At 44.4% G+C, this 22,697-nt stretch overlaps 1 protein-coding gene across 1 annotated transcript; it reads right to left on the bottom strand.

Annotated features, from left to right (window-relative positions):
* Positions 1-484: 484 nt before the first annotated feature.
* Positions 485-22,461, bottom strand: cga (glycoprotein hormones, alpha polypeptide). The gene is made up of 4 exons (XM_078230583.1): positions 22,332-22,461; positions 12,808-12,919; positions 4,523-4,707; positions 485-577 (listed from the first exon to the last, which is right to left on the bottom strand). Exons 1-4 carry the CDS (start codon positions 22,419-22,421, stop codon positions 500-502), a joined length of 465 nt encoding a protein of 154 aa, XP_078086709.1. The 5' UTR covers positions 22,422-22,461; the 3' UTR covers positions 485-499.
* Positions 22,462-22,697: the final 236 nt, after the last annotated feature.

Below are 22,697 nucleotides of genomic sequence, written 5' to 3'. Positions count from 1 at the left end.
CATTTGAACCTTGCCTATCAGGACCTCCCCACACTCGAGTGCCAGGTTGTGTGAGGCATAGCATAAAAGTAAAGTTTATTTATTAATCATCTGAATACCTGAAATATATATTTTGAGCTTACATTGAAATGCAGCTGCAGGTTTCCGTCTCTCAGGGGATCAATTGGAGATTGGGTATGAAAGTGGAGTTAAAGCCCAAGATCAGCCATGATCATAAGGTGAAGCAGACTCATCAGGCTATATTGTCTACTCCTGCTTCTATTTCTTGTTTTCTTGCAGTTTTTCAAACATGAGTTTAATTGAAAACAGAAACTCAATTGCTTGGTGATGTTGTGAAATGACACAAATCTGAGAAGGTAAGTTTATTTGTTACAATATTTTGGTTACATAGCAGTACATAGTTTAAATTTATGAAGTTACATTGGATAACCACTTGTATGAAGCAATGAAGAGCACATGCACTTTCATATGCTTTCTTTTCTCAGGTTCCTTTACACTCTTAGGACTTGTGATAGTAACAAGTGCTACAATGGCATTCCGTGTGATTTTCAATCTTCAGGTTTCCCATTAGTGTCACCTAAAAATATTAAGAAATAACAGTGTCACTAGCATCAAAATACATACACATCTCCTTACTGGAGTTATCCATGTTCATCAATCAGTGGTTGCTTCTTTCACTGAGGTATAGTTTCACAGCAATCCTTCCCTTTTAACACCTTACTCAACTGGTAATTATTCATATGTGAGCCATAGCAATGAGTTCTAAAAAGCTATTCAACTGTAGGAAACATCGCAGTCAAACCATTTTCTATTCGCATATAGCATCCACGCATGGAGATATTCAGCAGGATTCACTGGATATCAATCAGAAGAAGGAAACCTGGAAACCTTCTTCACCCCTACCTCCTCATGGAATAGTGAAGACATCTTCCCTATCATAGCCATGACTCAGTGCAGACCTGGCATTTTCTAATCTGAGAGATTTAAGGATAGAGCCCTATAATCAATCACAGCATTAAAAATATACAGCATCCTATTATGGCACTAGAAGTTTGCAAAAGCATTTAAATCTTTTCTAATTATACCCTGTAGGTCTTATGAGGAAAGGTTGAGGGAGCTAGGGCTGTTCTCTCTGGAGCGGAGGAGGCTGAGGGGAGACTTAATAGAGGTTTATAAAATGATGAAGGGGATAGATAGAGTGAACGTTCAAAGACTATTTCCTCGGGTGGATGGAGCTATTACAAGGGGGCATAACTATAGGGTTCGTGGTGGGAGATATAGGAAGGATATCAGAGGTAGGTTCTTTACGCAGAGAGTGGTTGGGGTGTGGAATGGACTGCCTGCAGTGATAGTGGAGTCAGACACTTTAGGAACATTTAAGCGGTTATTGGATAGGCACAGGGAGCACACCAGGATGATAGGGAGTGGGATAGCTTGATCTTGGTTTCAGATAAAGCTCAGCACAACATCGTGGGCCGAAGGGTCTGTTCTGTGCTGTACTGTTCTATGTTCTAAAACCTTAACTGTCCAAAAGCTTCCCAACTCCGTGACAGATTCTCACCAAGCTTCAGAAATTAACTGACCTAATTCCTTACAGGCTTCAGAAACTCACTGAAGATCTCAAACTCATGGAAATTCAAAAATGAGGTAGGCATTTAAAAGACTGAACCCAACGTCACTTTGACTCATCTCGTCTCCTGTGCCAGTCAAATTGGTGGCCAGCGGGAATCAGCTGGGAGATTCAAATTTGCAGTTGGCCCTGCCTCAATTTGTGGCTTCCCAACATGGGTTTATCCAGTGTTGGGACAGCAATGCTGTGGTTGCACACCAGCTGGATGCTCAGGAAATAGAACCCTTCCTGTTGATGAAGGGCACTCCCTGTCAAGATGACGCTTGCAGGGCGACATATGTGTCATCGGTCATCCCCTGGACCTGGGGCATCCTGGTGATGACACTGAATCCTGCAGCCTGGGTATTCTGGTGGGCACTAATAACCTGGCATCAAAGGGACTAAAAAGTGCAAAATGAGGCCCCCGACTTGAAGCTTTGCTGAACTAAAGCACACAATGGATTCAATGCAATAATGTTATACCTCCATTTTGAGGTAAACTTGCATAGATTATTAAATAGAATAATCCAATTGGCGTTATATAGAATACATTTTGAGTGCTTAAAAAATTACATAGGATTTTATTGGATATCTGGCACAAGAATAGCCATCCCAAATAATCCATGGCACAATGTATGCTCTACTTGAGACTCCTTCCATCTTTCCCCATCTAAATATACCATCATCACTATCTGTTCCGTTCTCGCTCATGCTGTCTAGTTTCCCTTAAATACATTGATATTATTCGCTTCATCCACTCCTTATCGTAATGAGTTCCACATTTACACCTCGTTTTGGGTAAAGAGGTTTCTTCTGAGTTCCCGTGTGACTATCTTACATTGATGCCCATAAGAGGAAACATTCTTTTTGCATCCACTCCATCAACATCTTTCATTGGCCTTATTTTTACGAATCTTGACATGTATATCCACACATCTCTGGCAACATCCTTGTTAATCTTCTCTGCACCATTTCCAGTGCCTCTGTACCTTTTTTATAATACGATGAGCAGAAGTATACACTGTACTCTCAAATGTGGTCTAACCCAGGTTTAATGTAACTTTCTACTTTCCAGTTTCTCCCTCCAGAAATATATCTGTGGGCCTTATTAACCTGTGGCATAACATTTAGTTATTGATGTACTTGTACTCTGAGATCCCTTTGTTCCTCTACCAAACTTGGCTTGCACTTTCCAAGTAATAGGTGACCTCCCTATTTTTCCTACCAAAATGTACTACCTGCATCAAGCTTCATTTGTTAATCATTTTCTCATTCTACAAGTTCATTAATATCTTCCTGTAATTTCATAGAATAGAATCCCCACAATGCAGGAGGCCGCCATTTGGCCCATCGAGTCTGCACTGACCACAATCCCACCCAGGCCCTATTCCCGTAACCCCACATAATTACCCCGCTAATCCCCTAGGGTCAATTTACCATAGGCTATCAACCTAACACGCACATCCTTGGAATGTGGGAGGAAACCAGAGCACCTGGAGGAAACCCACGCAGACACGAGGAGAGCGTGCAAACGCCACACAGTGACCCGAGGCCGGAATTGAACCCTGTGAGGCAGCAGTGTTAACCACCGTGCAACCGTGCCACCCAAATTTGTTGCAGTCTTCCTCAGGGTTATCTATTCTCTGACCCCCCCTGTCCCCTCCCACTACCAGCATACTCTTCTTCCACCTCCCTTCCACTATTAAGTAGTCTGTAAACCTATTAGTGTGATAGATCTTTTATTATATTTTATCACTATTCAAATGAGTTCTATTTTTGTCTCACTGATAGCGGTGTTCCTTTTTGCTGCTGCCATTATGTTACCCCTATTTGCTTCTCCACCTCCCCTTGTAACCCTCTATCTTTTCTAATTATACCCTGCAATGTTTAATTCCTGGTCCTGATTTTTCTGTAGCCAAACCTCAGTAATTCCTACCCTGGTTCCTCCCAAAATATGACTGTTTCCAGCTCCCTTTCCTTATTACATTTTTCATTGAATTCCCTCTCACTGCATTTAAGCATTTTTTAGATTCCTGTTCGAAAACTCTTATTTATTCCCTTGTACATCAATGTCTCCCTTTACTTTATTCTTTCCTAAATTCTCCAGTTCTGTTTTGTTTACATTTAGGCTGCTTACATTTCTTGTAAATCCCCTCCCCACTGCCTCCTCCTACTTAGTTAGTTAAAGCCTTTGATACTATGCTATTTAACCTTTCTAATAGGACACAAGTAGGGAGAACTTGCTACGTAGAGAGACACAAAGCTAACCAGACTGGCTTTATATCTCAATGGTGGGCAAGAGACGTGGTGGTAAGTATGAAATTTATTTAAGATTATATTTCCTTTGCAATAAACACGAGATAAGAAACAATAGACAGACACAGAAAGGTTAACAACAGCTGCATTAACAGAAATCACACAAGGTAATAATTATGGCATCTTTCCCACACATTTGTCCCACATAACTAAAGGTGCTAGAATTCAACTTCTAAAAGCTTAAGAGGGGAGCTCTTCAATTTACTCAGAGACAAGCATAAGCAGAAAAGATATCCCAGAAGTATATGAATATTATTGATACCCATGTCTCATATGCAAGTCATGTAAAAAATTGTTTTATTTCATACATTTGATTTAATAAATATTCCTCATTTTCAGTGCTTCCCTACACATTGTCACAGAGGTAATGGATGATTGACCATAACACACAAACTTCCATTAGGGCAATTAGGATATATGACATTATCTTATATAAAAATACTTACCTCCATCCTGTATTTACATTTACTTAGGGTCTACACCAGGAACATAACTTGGCAAAACTATCCCTCAAATGTATTTTATTTAGTGAAAAAAAGGAGTACATTTTCAGTCTCATCTTGTAGTAAGATTTTCTATTTCATCCAGAAGTCTTACCCTGGAAAATAATTTAGCAACACAGCATGTTGCCTCTGAAGTGATATTCTTGGGAACCAGCATTGTTTTTTTGGACCGCATTGGTGTGGGATAAGCACGGGAGAAGCAGCAGCCTTTACACTGGAAGATGGGCACTCCTGTTCTTGAGAAACGTGTGTTCTCCTTCAGTCTACAATCTGGACATCCTTCACAGAGAAACAAAGAAAGAACAGATTGGGTCATTCTTCTGAATACTGGAGTTGGCACAACTACAAGGAAAGACATAGTGCAAATTATTTTCTGTTTCTCTATAAAGACAAAGGGGCAGCACAGTGGCACAGGCCATGATTCTCCCATCCCGATCTGCTAACTTTTTGGCGGGTCAGGCCGGGAGAATTGCGCGTGCGCTGATTCACGGGATACGCGAATGCGCACGCTCTCCCAGCGACAGATATATGGTGCAGTCGGGACCACACTGGAAGCTGGCAGGAACAGCAGGTAAGTGATTTAAATTTTATTGTAATGTTATTTGAATGTGATTATCGGGCCCAGGACTGAAGTCTCCAGGCCCGATAGCATCTCCCATTCTGCCAGTACAATTTCTCTCCGGTGTGATTTAGAGTAGCTCCCCTCTTTCAGGGGCAGACGGCGGGGCGGTGCCCCCTGGGCATGGGCCAAAGGTGGGCCCCCAGGGGCACCTTGGCACTGCCCACTGGGCATCAGGCAGTGCCAAGGTGCCCCTGGGGAGCGTCTGCCTTCCCTGACAGGGGGGGGGGTGCTGCCAGGATAGGGGCATCTGCCTCGGAGGGGGGAGGGGGTGTCACTGTTGGTGTGGGGGGGGGGGTGCACTGGGGCATCTGCCTCGGAGGGGGGAGGGGGTGTCACTGTTGGTGTGGGGGGGGGGGGTGCGCTGGGGCATCTGCCTCGGAGGGGGGGGGGGTGTCACTGTTGGTGTGGGGGTGGTGGTGCGCTGGGGCATCTGCCTCGAGGGGAGGGGGGGTGTCACTGTTGGTGTGGGGGGGGGCTCTCCCGGACAGGTGGGGGTGATCAGGTTGGCCCGGGAATGCTTGTGGGGGTCCCGGGCTGGTCAGTGATCGAGCTGGCCAGCAAACCAGAGGCTGACGGATCGGGGCCACAGCGCATGCGCAGAGGCCCGGAACTCTCAGCCTCCAGCGTGAATAGGCCACACCCCTCAAGCTTTTAATGATATTTACAATTGTGACCTCTGCATTGCAGAGTGTGGGAGATTCAAGTCTGAACTCCCACTGAAAAAACAATCGTGATTTACACCAGTTTTCTCGCAAATTCAGCACTTCGAACTTTTTTGGCAGATTTGCCCCGTTTAGCACTGCTGCCTCACAGCACCAGGGACCCAGGTTCAATATGACCTTGGATGACTGCCTGTGTGGAGTTTGCACATTCTTCCCCTATCTCTATGTGTTTTCTCTGGGTGCTCGGGTTTCCTCCCACAGTCCAAGGGTGTGCAGGTTAGGTAGAATGGCCATGTTAAATTGCCCCTTAATGTCCAAAGATGTGTAGGTTAGATGGATTAGCCGTGGTAAATGTGTGCGGTTACAGAAATAGTAAGAAGTCTCACAACACCAGGTTAAAGTCCAACAGGTTTATTTGGTATCACAAGCTTTCAGAGCGCTGCTCCTTCATCAGGTGACTCACCTGAAGAAGCTCCAAAAGCTTGTGATACCAAATAAACCTGTTGGACTTTAACCTGATGTTGTGAGACTTCTTACTGTGCCCAACCAGTCCAACGCCGGCATCTCGACATTATGGTTACAGGAGTAGGGTAGGGTAGTGAGCCTGGGTCCTCTGCCAGAGTCAATGTAGACTTGACTGGCTGAATGACCTCCTTCTACACTGTAGGGATTCTAAGATTCTTTGATTCTAAGTCACATCAAAATGTGCCATCAAGCTTATGTCACGTCAATGACATTTGACTTGTCTGATTATTCTTCCCTTACATTAAACACTCCTTAATAAATATACAAGCTCTTAACTTTGTTCATATTGGTCCTCTCAGAACTGACTGAGAGTTATATTTGCACTGCGTAGGGAATCAGAATGATCCCTTTGGTTTAGTCAAAATTGCAGATCCGAAGGACCAGAAAAATTGACAAAGTCGCATTAATCCCATTCTCCAGCATTTGTCCCACATCCTTAAATGTTATGATATTTCAAGTGCTAATCCAAATATTTTTAAAGGTTTCTGGCCTCCGCTACCTTCCCAGGCAGTGCATTCCAGATTCCCAGTGCCCTCTGTGAATATTTCTTTCTCAAATCCCTGCTGAATCTCCTGCCCTAACCCTAAAACTATGCCCTCTTGTGACTGACCCCTCCACCAAGGGGACAGCTGTGTCCTATTCAACCTGTTCATACCCCCCATAATCTCATACACCTCAACCATATCCCCCAAACCTTCTCTGCTCTAAAGAAAACAATCCAAGCCTATCCAGTTGCTCCTTATAGCTCAAATGTTCCATTTCAAGAACATCCTGGTTAGTCTCCTCAGTACCCCCTCTAGTGCAATCACATCCTTCCTTTAGTGAGATGACCAGAACTGCACACAGTACTCCAGCTGTGGCTTAATCAACATTCTGTACAGCTCCAACATAACCTCCTTGCTCTTGTACTTTACGCCACGACTGATAAAAACAAGTGTCCCATATGCCTTCTGAATTATCCTATTCACCTGCTTTGCTGCTTTCAGGGATCTGTCAATAAGTACCCCTAGATCCATCTGTTCCTCTGAGCTTCCTAGTGTCCTGCTGTTCATTAAATACTCTCTTGTATTGTTACTTCTTCCAAAGAGCATCACCTCACACTTATCAGGGTTAAATACCAACTGCCACTGCTCTGCCCATCTGACCAACCTATCTGTATCTTCCTACAACCTACAACCTTCTTCTTCATTGTTAACCACCGTACCAAACTATAAACATGCTTAGAACATAGAACATAGAACAGTACAGCACAGAACAGGCCCTTCGGCCCACGATGTTGTGCCGAGCTTTATCTGAAACCAAGATCAAGCTATCCCACTCCCTATCATCCTGGTGTGCTCCATGTGCCTATCCAATAACTGCTTAAATGTTCCTAAAGTGTCTAACTCCACTATCACTGCAGGCAGTCCATTCCACACCCCAACCACTCTCTGCGTAAAGAACCTACCTCTGATATCCTTCCTATATCTCCCACCATGAACCCTATAGTTATGCCCCCTTGTAATAGCTCCATCCACTCGAGGAAATAGTCTTTGAACATTCACTCTATCTATCCCCTTCATCATATTAAGTCTCCCCTCAGCCTCCTCCGCTCCAGAGAGAACAGCCCTAGCTCCCTCAACCTTTCCTCATAAGACCTACCCTCCAAACCAGGCAGCATCCGTGTAAATCTCCTCTGCACTCTTTCCAGCGCTTCCACATCCTTCTTATAGAGAGGTGACCAGAACTGCACACAATATTCCAAATGTGGTCTCACCAAGGTCCTGTACAGTTGCAGCATAACCCCATGGCTCTTAAACTCCAACCCCCTGTTAATAAAAGCTAACACACTATAGGCCTTCTTCACAGCTCTATCCACTTGAGTGGCAACCTTTAGAGATCTGTGGATATGGACCCCAAGATCTCTCTGTTCCTCCACAGTCTTCAGAACCCTACCTTTGACCCTGTAATCCATATTTAAATTAGTCCTACCAAAATGAATCACCTCACATTTATCAGGGTTAAACTCCATTTGCCATTTTTCAGCCCAGCTTTAGAAATCATAGAAATCCCACAGTGCAGAAGGAGGCCATTCGGCCCATCGAGTCTGCACCGACCACAATCCCACCCAGGCCCTACCCCCACATATTTACCCGCTAATCCCTCTAACCTACGCACCTCAGGACACTAAGGGGCAATTTTTAACCTGGCCAATCAACCTAACCCGCACATCTTTGGACTGTGGGAGGGCGGCACGGTAGCACAGTGGTTAGCACTGCTGCTTCACAGCTCCAGGGTCCAGGGTTCGATTCCCGGCTCGGGTCACTGTCTGTGTGGAGTTTGCACATTCTCCTCGTGTCTGCGTGGGTTTCCTCCGGGTGCTCTGGTTTCATCCCACAGTCCAAAGATGTGCGGGTTAGGTTGATTGGCCAGGTTAAAAATTGCCCCTTAGAGTCCTGAGATGCGTAGGTTAGAGGGATTAGTGGGTAAAATATGTGGGGGTAGGGCCTGGGTGGGATTGTGGTCGGTGCAGACTCAATGGGCCGAATGGCCTCCTTCTGCACTGTAGGGTTTCTATGATTTCTATGAAACCGGAGCACCTGGAGGAAACCCACGCAGACACGAGGAGAATGTGCAAACTCCACACAGACAGTGACCCGAGCCGGGAACCGAACCCTGGACCCTGGAGCTGTGAAGCAGCAGTGCTAACCACTGTGCTACCGTGCTGCCCCTTTGCATCCTATCTATGTCTCTTTGCAGCCTACAACAGCCCTCCACCTCATCCACTACTCCACCAATCTTGGTGTCATCAGCAAATTTACTGATCCACCCTTCAGCCCCCTCCTCTAAGTCATTAATAAAAATCACAAAGAGCAGAGGACCAAGCACTGATCCCTGTGGCACTCCGCTAGCAACCTGCCTCCAGTCCGAAAATTTTCCATCCACTACCACCCTCTGTCTTCGATCAGATAGTAAGAAGTCTCACAACACCAGGTTAAAGTCCAACAGGTTTATTTGGTAGCAAATACCATAAGCTTTCGGAGCACTGCTCCTTCGTCAGATGGAGTGGATATCTGGAGTATTCATTTAACACCCTTCCAAAGTCCTACCGCTACAAGAATAGATTGCCCCCTTGGTCTCTAATAAGCAGATATCCACTCCATCTGACGAAGGAGCAGTGCTCCGAAAGCTTATGGTATTTGCTACCAAATAAACCTGTTGGACTTTAACCTGGTGTTGTGAGACTTCTTACTGTGCTTACCTCAGTCCAACGCCGGCATCTCCACATCATGACTTCGATCAGATAGCCAGTTACCTATCCAATCGGCCAACTTTCCCTCTATCCCACACCTCCTTACTTTCATCATAAGCCGACCATGGGGGACCTTATCAAACGCCTTACTAAAATCCATGTATATGACATCAACTGCCCTACCCTCATCAACACACTTGGTTACCTCCTCAAAAAATTCAATCAAATTTGTGAGGCACGACTTGCCCTTCACGAATCCGCGCTGACTATCCCGGATTAATCCGCATCTTTCTAAATGGTCGTAAATCCCATCCCTAAGGACCTTTTCCATCAATTTACCAACCACCGAAGTAAGACTAACCGGTCTATAGTTACCAGGGTCATTTCTATTCCCTTTCTTAAACAGAGGAACAACATTCGCTACTCTCCAGTCCTCTGGCACCATCCCCGTGGACAGTGAGGACCCAAAGATCAAAGCCAAAGGCTCTGCAATCTCATCCCTTGCCTCCCAAAGAATCCTAGGATATATTTCATCAGGCCCAGGGGACTTATCGACCTTCAGTTTATTCAAAACTGCCAGTATATCCTCCCTCCGAACATCTATTTCCTCCAGCCTATGCTTATTATTCCCCCCATATTATCTATATAATTTATGTATATAACAAACAATAAAGTACAATAATAATAAAGATTTGTGTCAGAGCCCCTGCAATTTCCTGTCTTGCCTCTCTGGGATACAATTCTTCCAACCCTGGAGATTTGTTCATTTTTAAGCATGTCAAAGCTTCCAATACCTCCTCACTTCCTATGTCAAACTGCTCAAATTCCTCACAGTCCCACTTCCTGAATTCTGTACCTGCGTTCTCCTTTTCCTCAGTGAAGACCGATGAGAAGTATTCATTTAACACCCTTTCAAAGTCCTACCGCTACAAGAATAGATTGCCCCCTTGGTCTCTAATAGGCCCTACTTTTTTCCTGGTTAATCGCTTCTCCTTAATGTATTTATAAAATATCCTAGGATTCTCCCTAATCTTGTTCGCAAGTCCTTTTTCATGCCCCCTTTTTGCTCTTCTAATTGCTTCAAGTTTCCGCTTGCACTTCCTATATTCCTCATGGGCACAGAGGATTGATGCTATTGGACTTGCTAAAAACCTTTCGCTTCTTCCTTATTCAGTCCTGAATTGTCCTAGACATGATGTGGAGATGCCGGCGTTGGCAAGACGTATGTCCTAGGCATCCAGGGTTTCCTGAACTTTGCACCTACATTTCCCCCTATAGAGAATATGTTAGACCTATAATCTCCCCATTTCGTTTTTGAATGCCACCCCCGCACCCCGGCTCTTCTGTGGACTTTCCCACAAGGAGCTGTTAAGGCAAATACCGTAGATGTCTTTCAATGCCCAGTAGATAAGTATGTGGAAGAGAAAGAAAAAGAAGGATGTTCAGATATGGTTAGATGATGTACAGTGGGAGGAGGTTCGTGTAGAGCATAAACACCAACAACGATTGGGTATGCTGAATAGCCTTTTTCTCTGCTGTAAATTATATGTAATTCAGTTTATAGCTCTCACACATAACTCTGTAACAACTGTATCAATTTAAGAATGGATATGAAGGTGTGTTTAAACTCCTGTGTACTGGTACTTAGTGCAATAGCAAAGGAGGCAGGGAGAAATGGGGTGGGGGTGTGCAGAGAGAAGGATGGGAAAGCTAGGCCAAGTTTTGCAATTATTTCCAACTGATTTACATTGGGAGAACCAAAGGCAAAAAACACAAATTGGTGTTGGGTCTTCAAGCTTTGAACCTTCCATATTGCAGCACCTATTGAAAGCATCTTTATCATTTCATAGCCAGAAGTTTGCACATCCATACATCTTAAAACTTCTGTGTCCAGTGATTAGGTGAGCATTTTTGAACTTCATGTTTCAGTTGGTACATTTGTCTCAGTGCATTGTTTTGCACGTTGATTTCATCTAGCCTTTTATTTTTTTAAACCTTTAAGTTGTGAGGGGAGTTTCACTTTGATTTTGCAACAGCTCCCATTGGTCAGATGTCCATTTGGGATTCTTTCTTGCCCCCGCCCTCCCTCCGAGAGCTGGAGTTTAGGAAGCTTTCCAGAGGATTCCTGCAGTTGAAGCAAGTGGCACAGAGCCTCAAATACCCAACTGGAAGGCTGATCTATAGATTCATCAGCTCTCGTTGTGTATGTTAACAAAGATGTGCCTTTGCCCGCTCATCATGATGAATGAAATGTTTCTGTAGGTTTGAATTGTGTCCTCAGTGTCATCTTGTTTTGTCACAAGATTTGAGAGGTTGAGAAATAAGGGGATATAGAATAAGTTTAGAGGAAACAGACAAAAGTAGATGTGGAGACAAAGCTACCTCCTTTTTCAACTACTGGCAAAAATACTATTTGAGACTACTCAACAGGAGATGGGGTTTATGAAATTGCGTATATAGTGCAGAGTTCTTGTAAGCATCCTGACACACTCAGAAGATTCTAGGTTCGACTCCTGTCTGGCTCGAATTTGGGGCGACACGGTGGCATAGTGCTTAGCACTGCTGCCTCACAGTGCCAGGGACCCGGGTTAGATTCCTGGCTTGGGAGGAGTCTGTGCTGAGTATGCACATTCTCCCCGTGTTTGCGTGGGTTTCCTCTGGGTGCTCTGGTTTTTTCCCACAGTCCAAAGATGATGTGGAGATGCCGGCATTAGACTGGGATAGGCACAGTAAGAAGTCTCACAACACCAGGTTAAAGTCCAACAGGTTTATTTGGTAGCACGAGCTTTTGAAGCGTTGCACCTTCACCTGATGAAGGAGCAGCGCTTCGAAAGCTCGTGCTACCAAATAAACCAGTCCAAAGATGTGCAGGCTAGGTGGATTGGCGATGCTAAATTGCCAGTTAGTGTCAGGGGGACTAGCTAGGGTAAATACATGGGATTATGGGGATTGGGCCAGGGTGGGAGTGTGGTCGGTGCAGACTCGATGGGCCGAATGGCCTCCTTCTGCACTGTAGGATTTTATGATTCTCATTCCCAATGCCACGTATCACACATTGTACTCAGGCATGACCTCTTCCTTAACATGGCCATCACCACAGGAGATTTGCTATATATTCTATAAATGTGGCTAGTTATCTATCCTGAAGATGACAATGCGTCAGGATTCATCGTTTAAAATTTTGTCTTCCGAGTTTTTATTGCTTTAACAGTTGCAGGATTTATCAGTGTTAGTATTCTTTTGTCTTCTTTCTCAATATCCTGCACCATATCTTACTCTTCAAGTGGTGGCTTAAATACAACCACTTGCTGGTCCTGTTGACCCTATGTGATATTCACCCGGTGCTGCAGCCTCCACTTCAGGGAAGGAACGCACACCCTGTTCTACCACGAGAAGAACAACCAAAGCCAGTCCACCACACTTGATGTAACGAGCCATCCTGTACACAGGCTGAAACATAAACAACAACCATTAAAAATAATTAGTATTGTTACATGATCAAATCAATGTAAAGTATACTGAGCCATTTATGTTTAAGACAACATCTAGTCTGCTACCTCTGCAACCAACCATTTCTTAATTCCACCATCAAGGTTCCAATACCCTCAACCTGCATTCAAAGGTTGCAGTTTCAGTTTCTCTTCCTACTCTCCTTGTGACCTCGCCAAGGTGGTTTTGTCCATAAGGTCCCCCTCTTATGGTCATTAAGGGCAGTGCTTTTGATGTGTTGTACATGATTTTCAAAAGGCATTCAATACAGTGCCACACAACTGACTTGTGAGAAAAGTTATAGTTAATGGAATAGAAGGGACAGTAGCAATGGAGATACAAAATTAGAACATAGAACAGTACAGCACAGAACAGGCCCTTCGGCCCACATTGTTGTGCCGAGCTTTGTCTGAAACCCAGATCAAGCTATTTCCTCCCTATCATCCCGAAGTACTCCATGTGCCTATCCAATAGCTTCTTAAATGTTCCTAAAGTTTCTGACTCCACGATCCCTGCAGGCAGTCCATTCCACACCCCAACCACTCTCTGCGTAAAGAACCTACCTCGGACATCCTTCCTATATCTCCCACCATGAACCCTATAGTTATGCCCCTTAGTTACAACTCCATTCACCCGAGGAAATAGTCTTTGAACGTTCACTCTATCTCTCCCCCTCATCACCTTATAAACCTCTATCAAGTCTCCTCTCAACCTCCTCCGCTCCAAAGAGAAAAGCCCAAGTTCCCTCAACCTTCCCTCATAAGACCTACCCTCCAAACCAGGCAGCATCCTGGTAAATCTCCTTTGCACTCTTTCCAGTGTCTCCACATCCTTCTTGTAGTGAGGTGACCAGAACTGCACACAATATTCCAAATGCGGTCTCACCAAGGTCCTGTACAGTTGCAGCATAACCCCACGGCTCTTAAACTCAAACCCCCTGTTAATGAACGCCAACACACTATAGGCCTTCTTCACGGCTCTATCCACTTGAGTGGCAACCTTCAGAGATCTATGGATATGAACCCCAAGATCTCTCTGTTCCTCTACACTCTTCAGAACCCTACCTTTGACCCTGTAATCCACATTTAAATTTGTCCTACCAAAATGAATCACCTCGCATTTGTCAGGGTTAAACTCCATTTGCCATTTTTCAGCCCAGCTCTGCATCCTATCTATATCTCTTTGCAGCCTACAACAGCCCTCCACCTCATCCACTACTCCACCAATCTCGGGGTCATCAGCAAATTTACTGATCCACCCTTCAGCCCCCTCCTCCAAGTCATTTATAAAAATTACAAATAGCAGAGGACCAAGCACTGATCCCTATGGCACTCCGCTGGTAACCGGTTTCCAGTCCGAAAATTTTCCATCCACCACCACCCTCTGTCTTCTGTTAGATAGCCAGTTACCTATCCAATCGGCCAAACCTCCCTCTATCCCACACATCCTTACTTTCTTCATAAGCCGACCGTGGGGGACTTTATCAAACGCCTTACTAAAATCCATGTATATGACATCAACTGCACTACCTTCATCTACACACTTAGTTACCTCCTCAAAAAATTCTATCAAATTTGTGAGGCAAGACTTGCCCTTCACAAATCCGTGCTGACTATCCCGGATTAAGCTGCATCTTTCTAAATGGTCGTAAATTCTATCCCTGAGGACCTTTTCCATCAACTTACCAACCACCGAAGTAAGACTAACCGGCCTATAATTACCAGGGTCATTTCTATTCCCTTTCTTAAACAGAGGAACAACATTCGCCACTCTCCAGTCCTCTGGCACCACCCCCATGGACAGTGAGGACGCAAAGATCAAAGCCAAAGGCTCTGCTATCTCATCCCTTGCCTCCCAAAGAATCCTAGGATATATTTCATCAGGCCCAGGGGACTTATCAACTTTCAGTTTATTCAAAATTGCTAGTACATCTTCCCTCCGAACATCTACTTCCTCCAGCCTATCAGCCTGTGACACCTTCTCTTCCTCAAAAACATGGCCCCTCTCCTTGGTGAACACCGATGAAAAGTATTCATTCATCACCTCTCCTATCTCTTCTGACTCCATGCACAAATTCCCACTGCCGTCCTTGACTGGCCCCAGCCTCACCCTGGTCATTCTTTTATTCCTCACATAAGAGTAAAAAGCCTTGGGGTTTTCCTTGATCCGACCCGCCAAGGACTTCTCATGCCCCCTCCTAGCTCTCCTAAGCCCCTTTTTCAGCTCATTTCTTGCTAACTTGTAACCCTCCATCGAGCCAACTGAACCTTGTTTTCTCAACCTAACATACGCTTCCTTCTTCCTCTTGACAAGACATTCCACCTCCTTTGTGAACCATGGTTCCCTCACTCGGCCATTTCCTCTCTGCCTGGCAGGGACATACCTATCAAGGACACGCAGTATTTGTTCCTTGAAAAAGTTCCACTTATCATTAGTGCCTTTGCCTGACAATTTTTGTTCCCATCCTATGCTTCCTCATCCCCGCCTGATTGCATCATAATTACCTCTCCCCCAATTGTAAACTATGCCCTGCCGTATGGCCCTCTCCCTCTCCATTGCAATAACAAATTGATGAGGAAACAGAGAGTAGAAATCATAGAAACCCCACAGTGCAGAAGGAGGCCATTCGGCCCATCGAGTCTGCACCGACCACAATCCCACCAAGCCCTACCCCCACATATTTACCCGCTAATCCCTCTAACCTACGCATTTTAGGATTCTAAGGGGCAATTTTTAACCTGGCCAATCAACCTAACCCGCACATCTTTGGACTGTGGGAGGAAACCGGAGCACCCGGAGGAAACCCACGCAGACACGAGGTGAATGTGCAAACTCCACACAGACAGTGACCCGAGCCGGGAATCGAACCCGGGACCCTGGAGCTGTGAAGCCAGTAATACTAGTAATACTAGTGCCGGAAGTCCCAGGCTGTCCACCAATTGCTGTCGTAACCCTGGTCCGGGGCCTCTGTGGTGTTCCTGATGTCCCTCACCCACCCTTGAAGATCCCAGGTGGGCGGGGGAATGGTCAAAGGGATCACAATCTTGCAGCCAGCTTACTGTATTCAGATAATCGGCTGAGTGTAACAGAAGATTTGAGTGCAAACAGCAGGACTAAAATTCTCCACTTCCAGTCCAAGCTTACTGATGCAAGAATTGTTCACTGGAGAGTAGTACTGAACAACAACAATCTGTACATTGAACTCCCAGGTGGGGTATTGCCCGAGGGAAGCAAAGAAAGTTTTACCATCCTGCTTGAATTTGCAGAGTATTAGACAATGAATATTGTTCAGCCTGGAGGAAGGTTTGCAGTGGAGTTTCCCAAGGATCAGTATTGGAACCAATGTTTTTCCGGATATATATTAATGATCCAGTTCTTGGTATGCAGGGGACAATTTCAAAGTTTGCGCATAATACAAAACTTGGAAGTATTGTAAACTGTGAGGAAGACATTGCAGAACTTCCAAAGCTTGTGGACAAGTTGGTGGAGTGGGCAGATAAGTGGCAGATGAAGCTCAATGCAGAGAGATGTAAGGTGATGCATTTTGGTAGGAAGAACAATATAAAATAAGGGGTAAAATTATTTAGGGGGTGTAGGAGCAGAGGGACCTGGGTGTACTTGTGCATGGATCATTGAAAGTGGCAGGACAGGTGGAGTGAGCAGTTAATAAAGCATGAAATATCCTGGGCTTATAAATAGGGGCATAGCATACATAGAGAGAGCAGATAGTGAGAAATTGTTCCTGCTCATAAAAGGATCGAGGACAGCATAAATTTAAAGTGATTTGCGAAAGAAGCAAGTGTGATGTGAGAAAAAACTTTTTTGGACAATAAGTCATTTGGGTCTGGAATGCATTGCCTGGAAGTCTGGTGGAAGCAGGTTCAATCGAGGAATTCACAAGTATATTAGATGATATGATTAGCTCAGTTGGCTGGATGGCTGGTTCGTGATGCAAAGTGACGCCAGCAGCGCAGCTTCAATTCCGGTTGAAGTTATACTTGAAAGCCCTGACTTCTCAATCTTGCCTCTTGCCTGAGGTGTGGTGATCTTCAGGTTAAATCACCAGTCAGCTCTCCCCCTCAAAAGGGAAAAGCAGCCTATGGTCATTTGGGACTATGGTGGCTTTACTTTTACTTTAGATGATTATTTAAATAGAAATAATGTGCAGTGGTACAGGAAAAGGCAGAGGAATGTCACTAAGTCACACATAGATGATGGGCCGAATGACCTCCTTCTATGGCATAACAGTTCTGTGATGCATGTTTTTTGGCATTATTTGGAATATACAAAGCTTTTGTAAACTGTTGAAACATATTCAATTATAAGTCACTTTAATTAATTTCCATGCACTACGTTTTGATACAGTTAGAAATCTTGTTATCATCAAGAGCTTGAGTTGCATCTGCATCACCATGAAAACAGAAACAAAGCACACAAAAAGCTTCAAATCCTGGACCTTTGGCTAGATACATTACCTACCAAGCCCATGATTGTGTAGAATAAGAAATATTGGAAGAGACATGATTGGATGGAGTTTTCTAGTTTCAATTCTTCTATTCTAGAAATTTTGGGATATTCTCAGTGTAGTAGGGCTCTGATCGGCACTAATCTAAATATATGCAAATGTGCATGTGAGCAGAAGATGTGAGGAATGGGCCATGCTTACTACCCAGAGGACAACAATGAGTAGTATCATTCTCATCTTTACTTTGTAAATTGCTTTGTAAATGTAATAGAAGTCTCATCTTGTGCTTAAATAAAATCATAACTTTTACCATAGAATCATGGACTGGTTACAGCACAGAAATGTACATGCTGACTCTGCAAGAACAGCCAGCTAGTCCCATTATTCTTCCCCTTACCCCACAACATTTTATCCCCCAGGTACCCAATTCCCAGTCATATGGAGTCAGCTTCAAAGTATTGAACAGCTAGTACTGAGGGCCACAAACATTTCTTACAATGGCAAGCCAGCCAACAGCTATTGATATATGTTGGTGTAAATGGGCTTCTAGGATTACAGGATTCTGGAGTTGCCTTGCCAATCACAAAAGGAAAACCTTGGGGAGAGTCTTACCAGCAGAGTTCTGGCAATTCATTCAGGATGGCAGAGTCAAAAAGAGTTGGCAGTTCCAGAGCTAGAAAATTTGAGAAGTTACCTAAAACAGATTGTCATTTTTAAGCAATCCGGAAAGGGACTCATATCACAAGATAATACGACAAACAATATAAAACAAAGGGTACAATTCTGAAGGGGAAGCAAGAGCAGAGGACCTGAGTGTATATGTGCATAAGTCATTGAAAGTGACAGAGCAGATTCAGAGGTCAGTTAACAGTACATACAAAGCAATTAGTAAAGCATAGAACATAGAACATAGAACATTACAGCGCAGAACAGGCCCTTCGGCCCACGATGTTGCACCGACCAGTTAAAAAAAAACTGTGACCCTCCAACCTAAACCAATTTCTTTTCGTCCATGAACCTATCTACGGATCTCTTAAACGCCCCCAAACTAGGCGCATTTACTACTGATGCTGGCAGGGCATTCCAATCCCTCACCACCCTCTGGGTAAAGAACCTACCCCTGACATCGGTTCTATAACTACCCCCCCTCAATTTAAAGCCATGCCCCCTCGTGCTGGATTTCTCCATCAGAGGAAAAAGGCTATCACTATCCACCCTATCTAAACCTCTAATCATCTTATATGTTTCAATAAGATCCCCTCTTAGCCGCCGCCTTTCCAGCGAAAACAATCCCAAATCCCTCAGCCTCTCCTCATAGGATCTCCCCTCCATACCAGGCAACATCCTGGTAAACCTCCTCTGCACCCTCTCCAAAGCCTCCACATCCTTCCTGTAATGTGGGGACCAGAACTGCACACAGTACTCCAAGTGCGGCCGCACCAGAGTTGTGTACAGTTGCAACATAACGCTACGACTCCTAAATTCAATCCCCCTACCAATAAACGCCAAGACACCATATGCCTTCTTAACAACCTTATCTACTTGATTCCCAACTTTCAGGGATCTATGCACACATACACCTAGATCCCTCTGCTCCTCCACACTATTCAAAGTCCTCCCGTTAGCCCTATACTCAACACATCTGTTATTCCTACCAAAGTGAATTACCTCACACTTCTCCGCATTAAACTCCATCCGCCACCTCTCGGCCCAACTTTGCAACCTGTCTAAGTCTTCCTGCAAACTACGACACCCTTCCTCACTGTCTACCACACCACCGACTTTGGTGTCATCAGCAAATTTGCTAATCCACCCAACTATACCCTCATCCAGATCATTAATAAATATTACAAACAGCAGTGGCCCCAAAACAGATCCCTGAGGTACACCACTTGTAACCGCACTCCATGATGAATATTTACTATCAACCACCACCCTCTGTTTCCTATCCGCTAGCCAATTCCTGATCCAATTTCCTAGATCACCCCCAATCCCATACATCTGCATTTTCTGCAGAAGCCTACCATGGTGAACCTTATCAAACGCCTTACTAAAATCCATATATACCACGTCCACTGCCTTGCCCCCATCCACCTCCTTGGTCACTTTCTCAAAAAACTCAATAAGGTTAGTAAGGCACGACCTACCTGCCACAAAACCATGCTGACTATCACCTATCAATTCATTACTCTCCAAATAACTATAAATCCTATCCCTTATAATTTTTTCCAACATCTTGCCGACAACAGAAGTGAGACTCACCGGTCTATAATTCCCGGGGAAGTCTCTGTTCCCCTTCTTAAACAATGGGACAACATTCGCTAACCTCCAATCTTCTGGTACTATACCAGAGGCCAACGACGACCTGAAGATCAGAGCCAGAGGCTCTGCAATCACTTCTCTTGCCTCCCAGAGAATCCTTGGATAAATCCCATCCGGACCAGGGGATTTATCTATTTTCAGACCCTCCAGAATATCCTGCACATCCTCCTTATCAACTGTAATACTGTCTATTCTACTCCCTTGCAACCCAGTGTCCTCCTCAGCTATATTCATGTCCCCTTGCGTGAACACCGAAGAGAAATATTGGTTCAATGCTTCACCAATCTCCTCCGGTTCCACACATAACTTCCCTCTGCCATCTATAACTGGCCCTAAACTTGCCCTAACCAACCTTCTGTTCTTGACATACCTATAGAACGCCTTAGGATTCTCTTTAACCCTATCCGCCAAAGTCTTCTCATGTCCCCTTTTAGCCCTTCTAAGCTCGCTCTTCAACTCCCTCTTAGCCAATCTAAAGCTTTCTAGTGCACTACCCGAGTGCTCACGTCTCATCCGAACATAAGCCTCCTTTTTCTTTTTAACCAACAAAGAAACTTTTTTGGTGCACCACGGTTCCCTAGCCCTACCAATTCCTCCTTGCCTGACAGGGACATACCTATCACAGACTCGCAGTAGCTGCTCCTTGAAAAAACTCCACATGTCGGACGTTCCCAGTCCCTGTAATCTCCTAGTCCAACCTATGTTTCCTAATTCTCTCCTAATAGCCTCATAATTACCCTTCCCCCAGCTAAAACCATTGGCCCGAGGTTCATGCCTATCCCTTTCCATCACTAAGGTGAACGTAACCGAATTGTGGTCACTATCACCAAAATGCACACCAACTTCCAAGTCTAGCACCTGGTCTGGCTCATTTCCCAGCACCAGATCCAATATAGCCTCACCTCTAGTTGGCCTGTCTACATACTGAGTCAAAAAACCTTCCTGCACGCTTTGAACAAAAACTGACCCCTCTAACGAGCTAGAGCTATAACAATTCCAGTCAATATTAGTCAAGTTAAAATCCCCCATAACAATTGCCCTATTACTTTCACTCCTAAGCAGGATTGACTCCGCAATCCTTTCCTCAACCTCTCTAGAACTTTTAGGAGGTCTATAAAAGACTCCCAACAGGGTGACCTCTCCTCTCCTATTTCTAATCTCCGCCCATACTACCTCAACAGATAAGTCCTCATCAAACCTCCTCTCTGACACTGTGATACAATCTCTGACCAATAATGCTACCCCTCCCCCTCTTCTACCTCCTTCCCTACTTCGACTAAAACATTTGAACCCCGGGACCTGCAGCATCCATTCCTGCCCCTGCTCTATCCATGTCTCTGAAATAGCCACAACATCGAAGTCCCAGGTACTGATCCACGCTGCAAGTTCACCCACTTTATTGCGAATACTCCTGGCATTGAAGTATACACATTTCAAACCCTGCTCCACCCCACCTCTGCAATGCCGTGCATTGCAGTCCCCATCCATGCATCCCTCACTTTCAGCCCCACTACTCAGGATCCCTCCCCCCCCCCGAATCAGTTTAAACCTCCCTGCATATCCTAACAATAGAGGCACAGAGTACAAAAGCAAAGGAGATTATGCTAAACTAGTGTAAAACATTGGCTCGGCATTAACTAGAGTCCAGTCCTGGGTGCCACACTTTAGGAAAGATGTTAAGGTATTAGAGAGAGTGCAAAAAAGTTTCACGAGAATGGTTTCAGCGATGAGGAATTTCAGTTACAAGTTCAGATTGGAGAAGGAGTCTGTCCTCCTTGGAGAAGAAAAGGTTGAGAGGAGATTTGGTCAAGGTATTAAAACTTATGAGGGACCTGTACAGAGTAGATAGGGAAAAACTTATCCGCATTAGTGGAAGCATCAAGAACAAGAGGGCACAGATTTAAGGTAATTGAGAAAAGAAACAATGGAGACACAAGAAAGTTTTTCCACACAGCAAGTGGCTAGGATCTGGAATACACTGCCTGAGATTGTGGTGGAGGTAGTTTCAATCAAGGCATTCAAGAGGTAATTGGATTATTATCTGGAAAGGAAGAATTTGCAGGGTTACAAGAAGGCAGGGAGTGGCTTTAGGTGAATTGCTCATTTGGAGAGCTGGCATAGACACAAAAGGCTGAATGGTCTCCTTCTGTGCTGTAACAATTCTGCTCTTTCAGAATTCCAATTTAACCGATAGACAATATTTTCATGAAACCGTTCAACTGAAAGATGTCACATCTGGCAATTCAGCACTTCCTTGTTATGCACTATCGCATCATTCTGTGTTGAAATTTGTTGTGGCACTTGAACCCACTATCTGACTGAGAGGTGAAAGTGACATTATCAAAACTGATGTGTGACACTTAAATGTGTAAATACTGTTAAAGTATCATGTACATCTGAACTGTCATTGTTGTAGAATTACTATGCTATTTTTTTCTGAAAAAGGAAAATTAATACACGCATCTTATTATATACCCAGCAAACATATTACTAACACTATGCCATTATTTCAGTTCACTGAAGATACAGTATAAGATTTTTTTTAGAAAAATCAGGCTATAAAATTAAGTAATGTGTTCCGCTCACCATTGTCCTGATCTGTAATTTGTAGGTAACCTGGTTGAGATGATGCTTTGTCTGTCTATCTTTGCTGTTCTCCACCTTTGGCTGTTGCATGGCTGGATCATGCTGCCTTTATACCCACTGTGACTTGTCATATGCACCTGTACCTGACGCATTGGATTAGGCATTGCATAAACATTAGTTCAACTGATGCAATTATCCACTCAGCCAAATCCTGCTCAAGAACAGATCTGGTAGATAAACCACTTAACAACAGTTCAATTTCTCCTCATCCCCACATTCAAGAGATTAGAGAAAAGTACCAGCAGCTCCAGATAATTTCAGTCACTGTGACATTGAAAACGAGAGGATTATGATAATAAGACAATT

The sequence above is a fragment of the Mustelus asterias genome, chromosome 15 (genome assembly GCF_964213995.1).
Source record: "Mustelus asterias chromosome 15, sMusAst1.hap1.1, whole genome shotgun sequence".
Classification (NCBI taxonomy): domain Eukaryota; kingdom Metazoa; phylum Chordata; class Chondrichthyes; order Carcharhiniformes; family Triakidae; genus Mustelus; species Mustelus asterias.
This window is presented reverse-complemented; position numbering and strand designations above follow the sequence as displayed.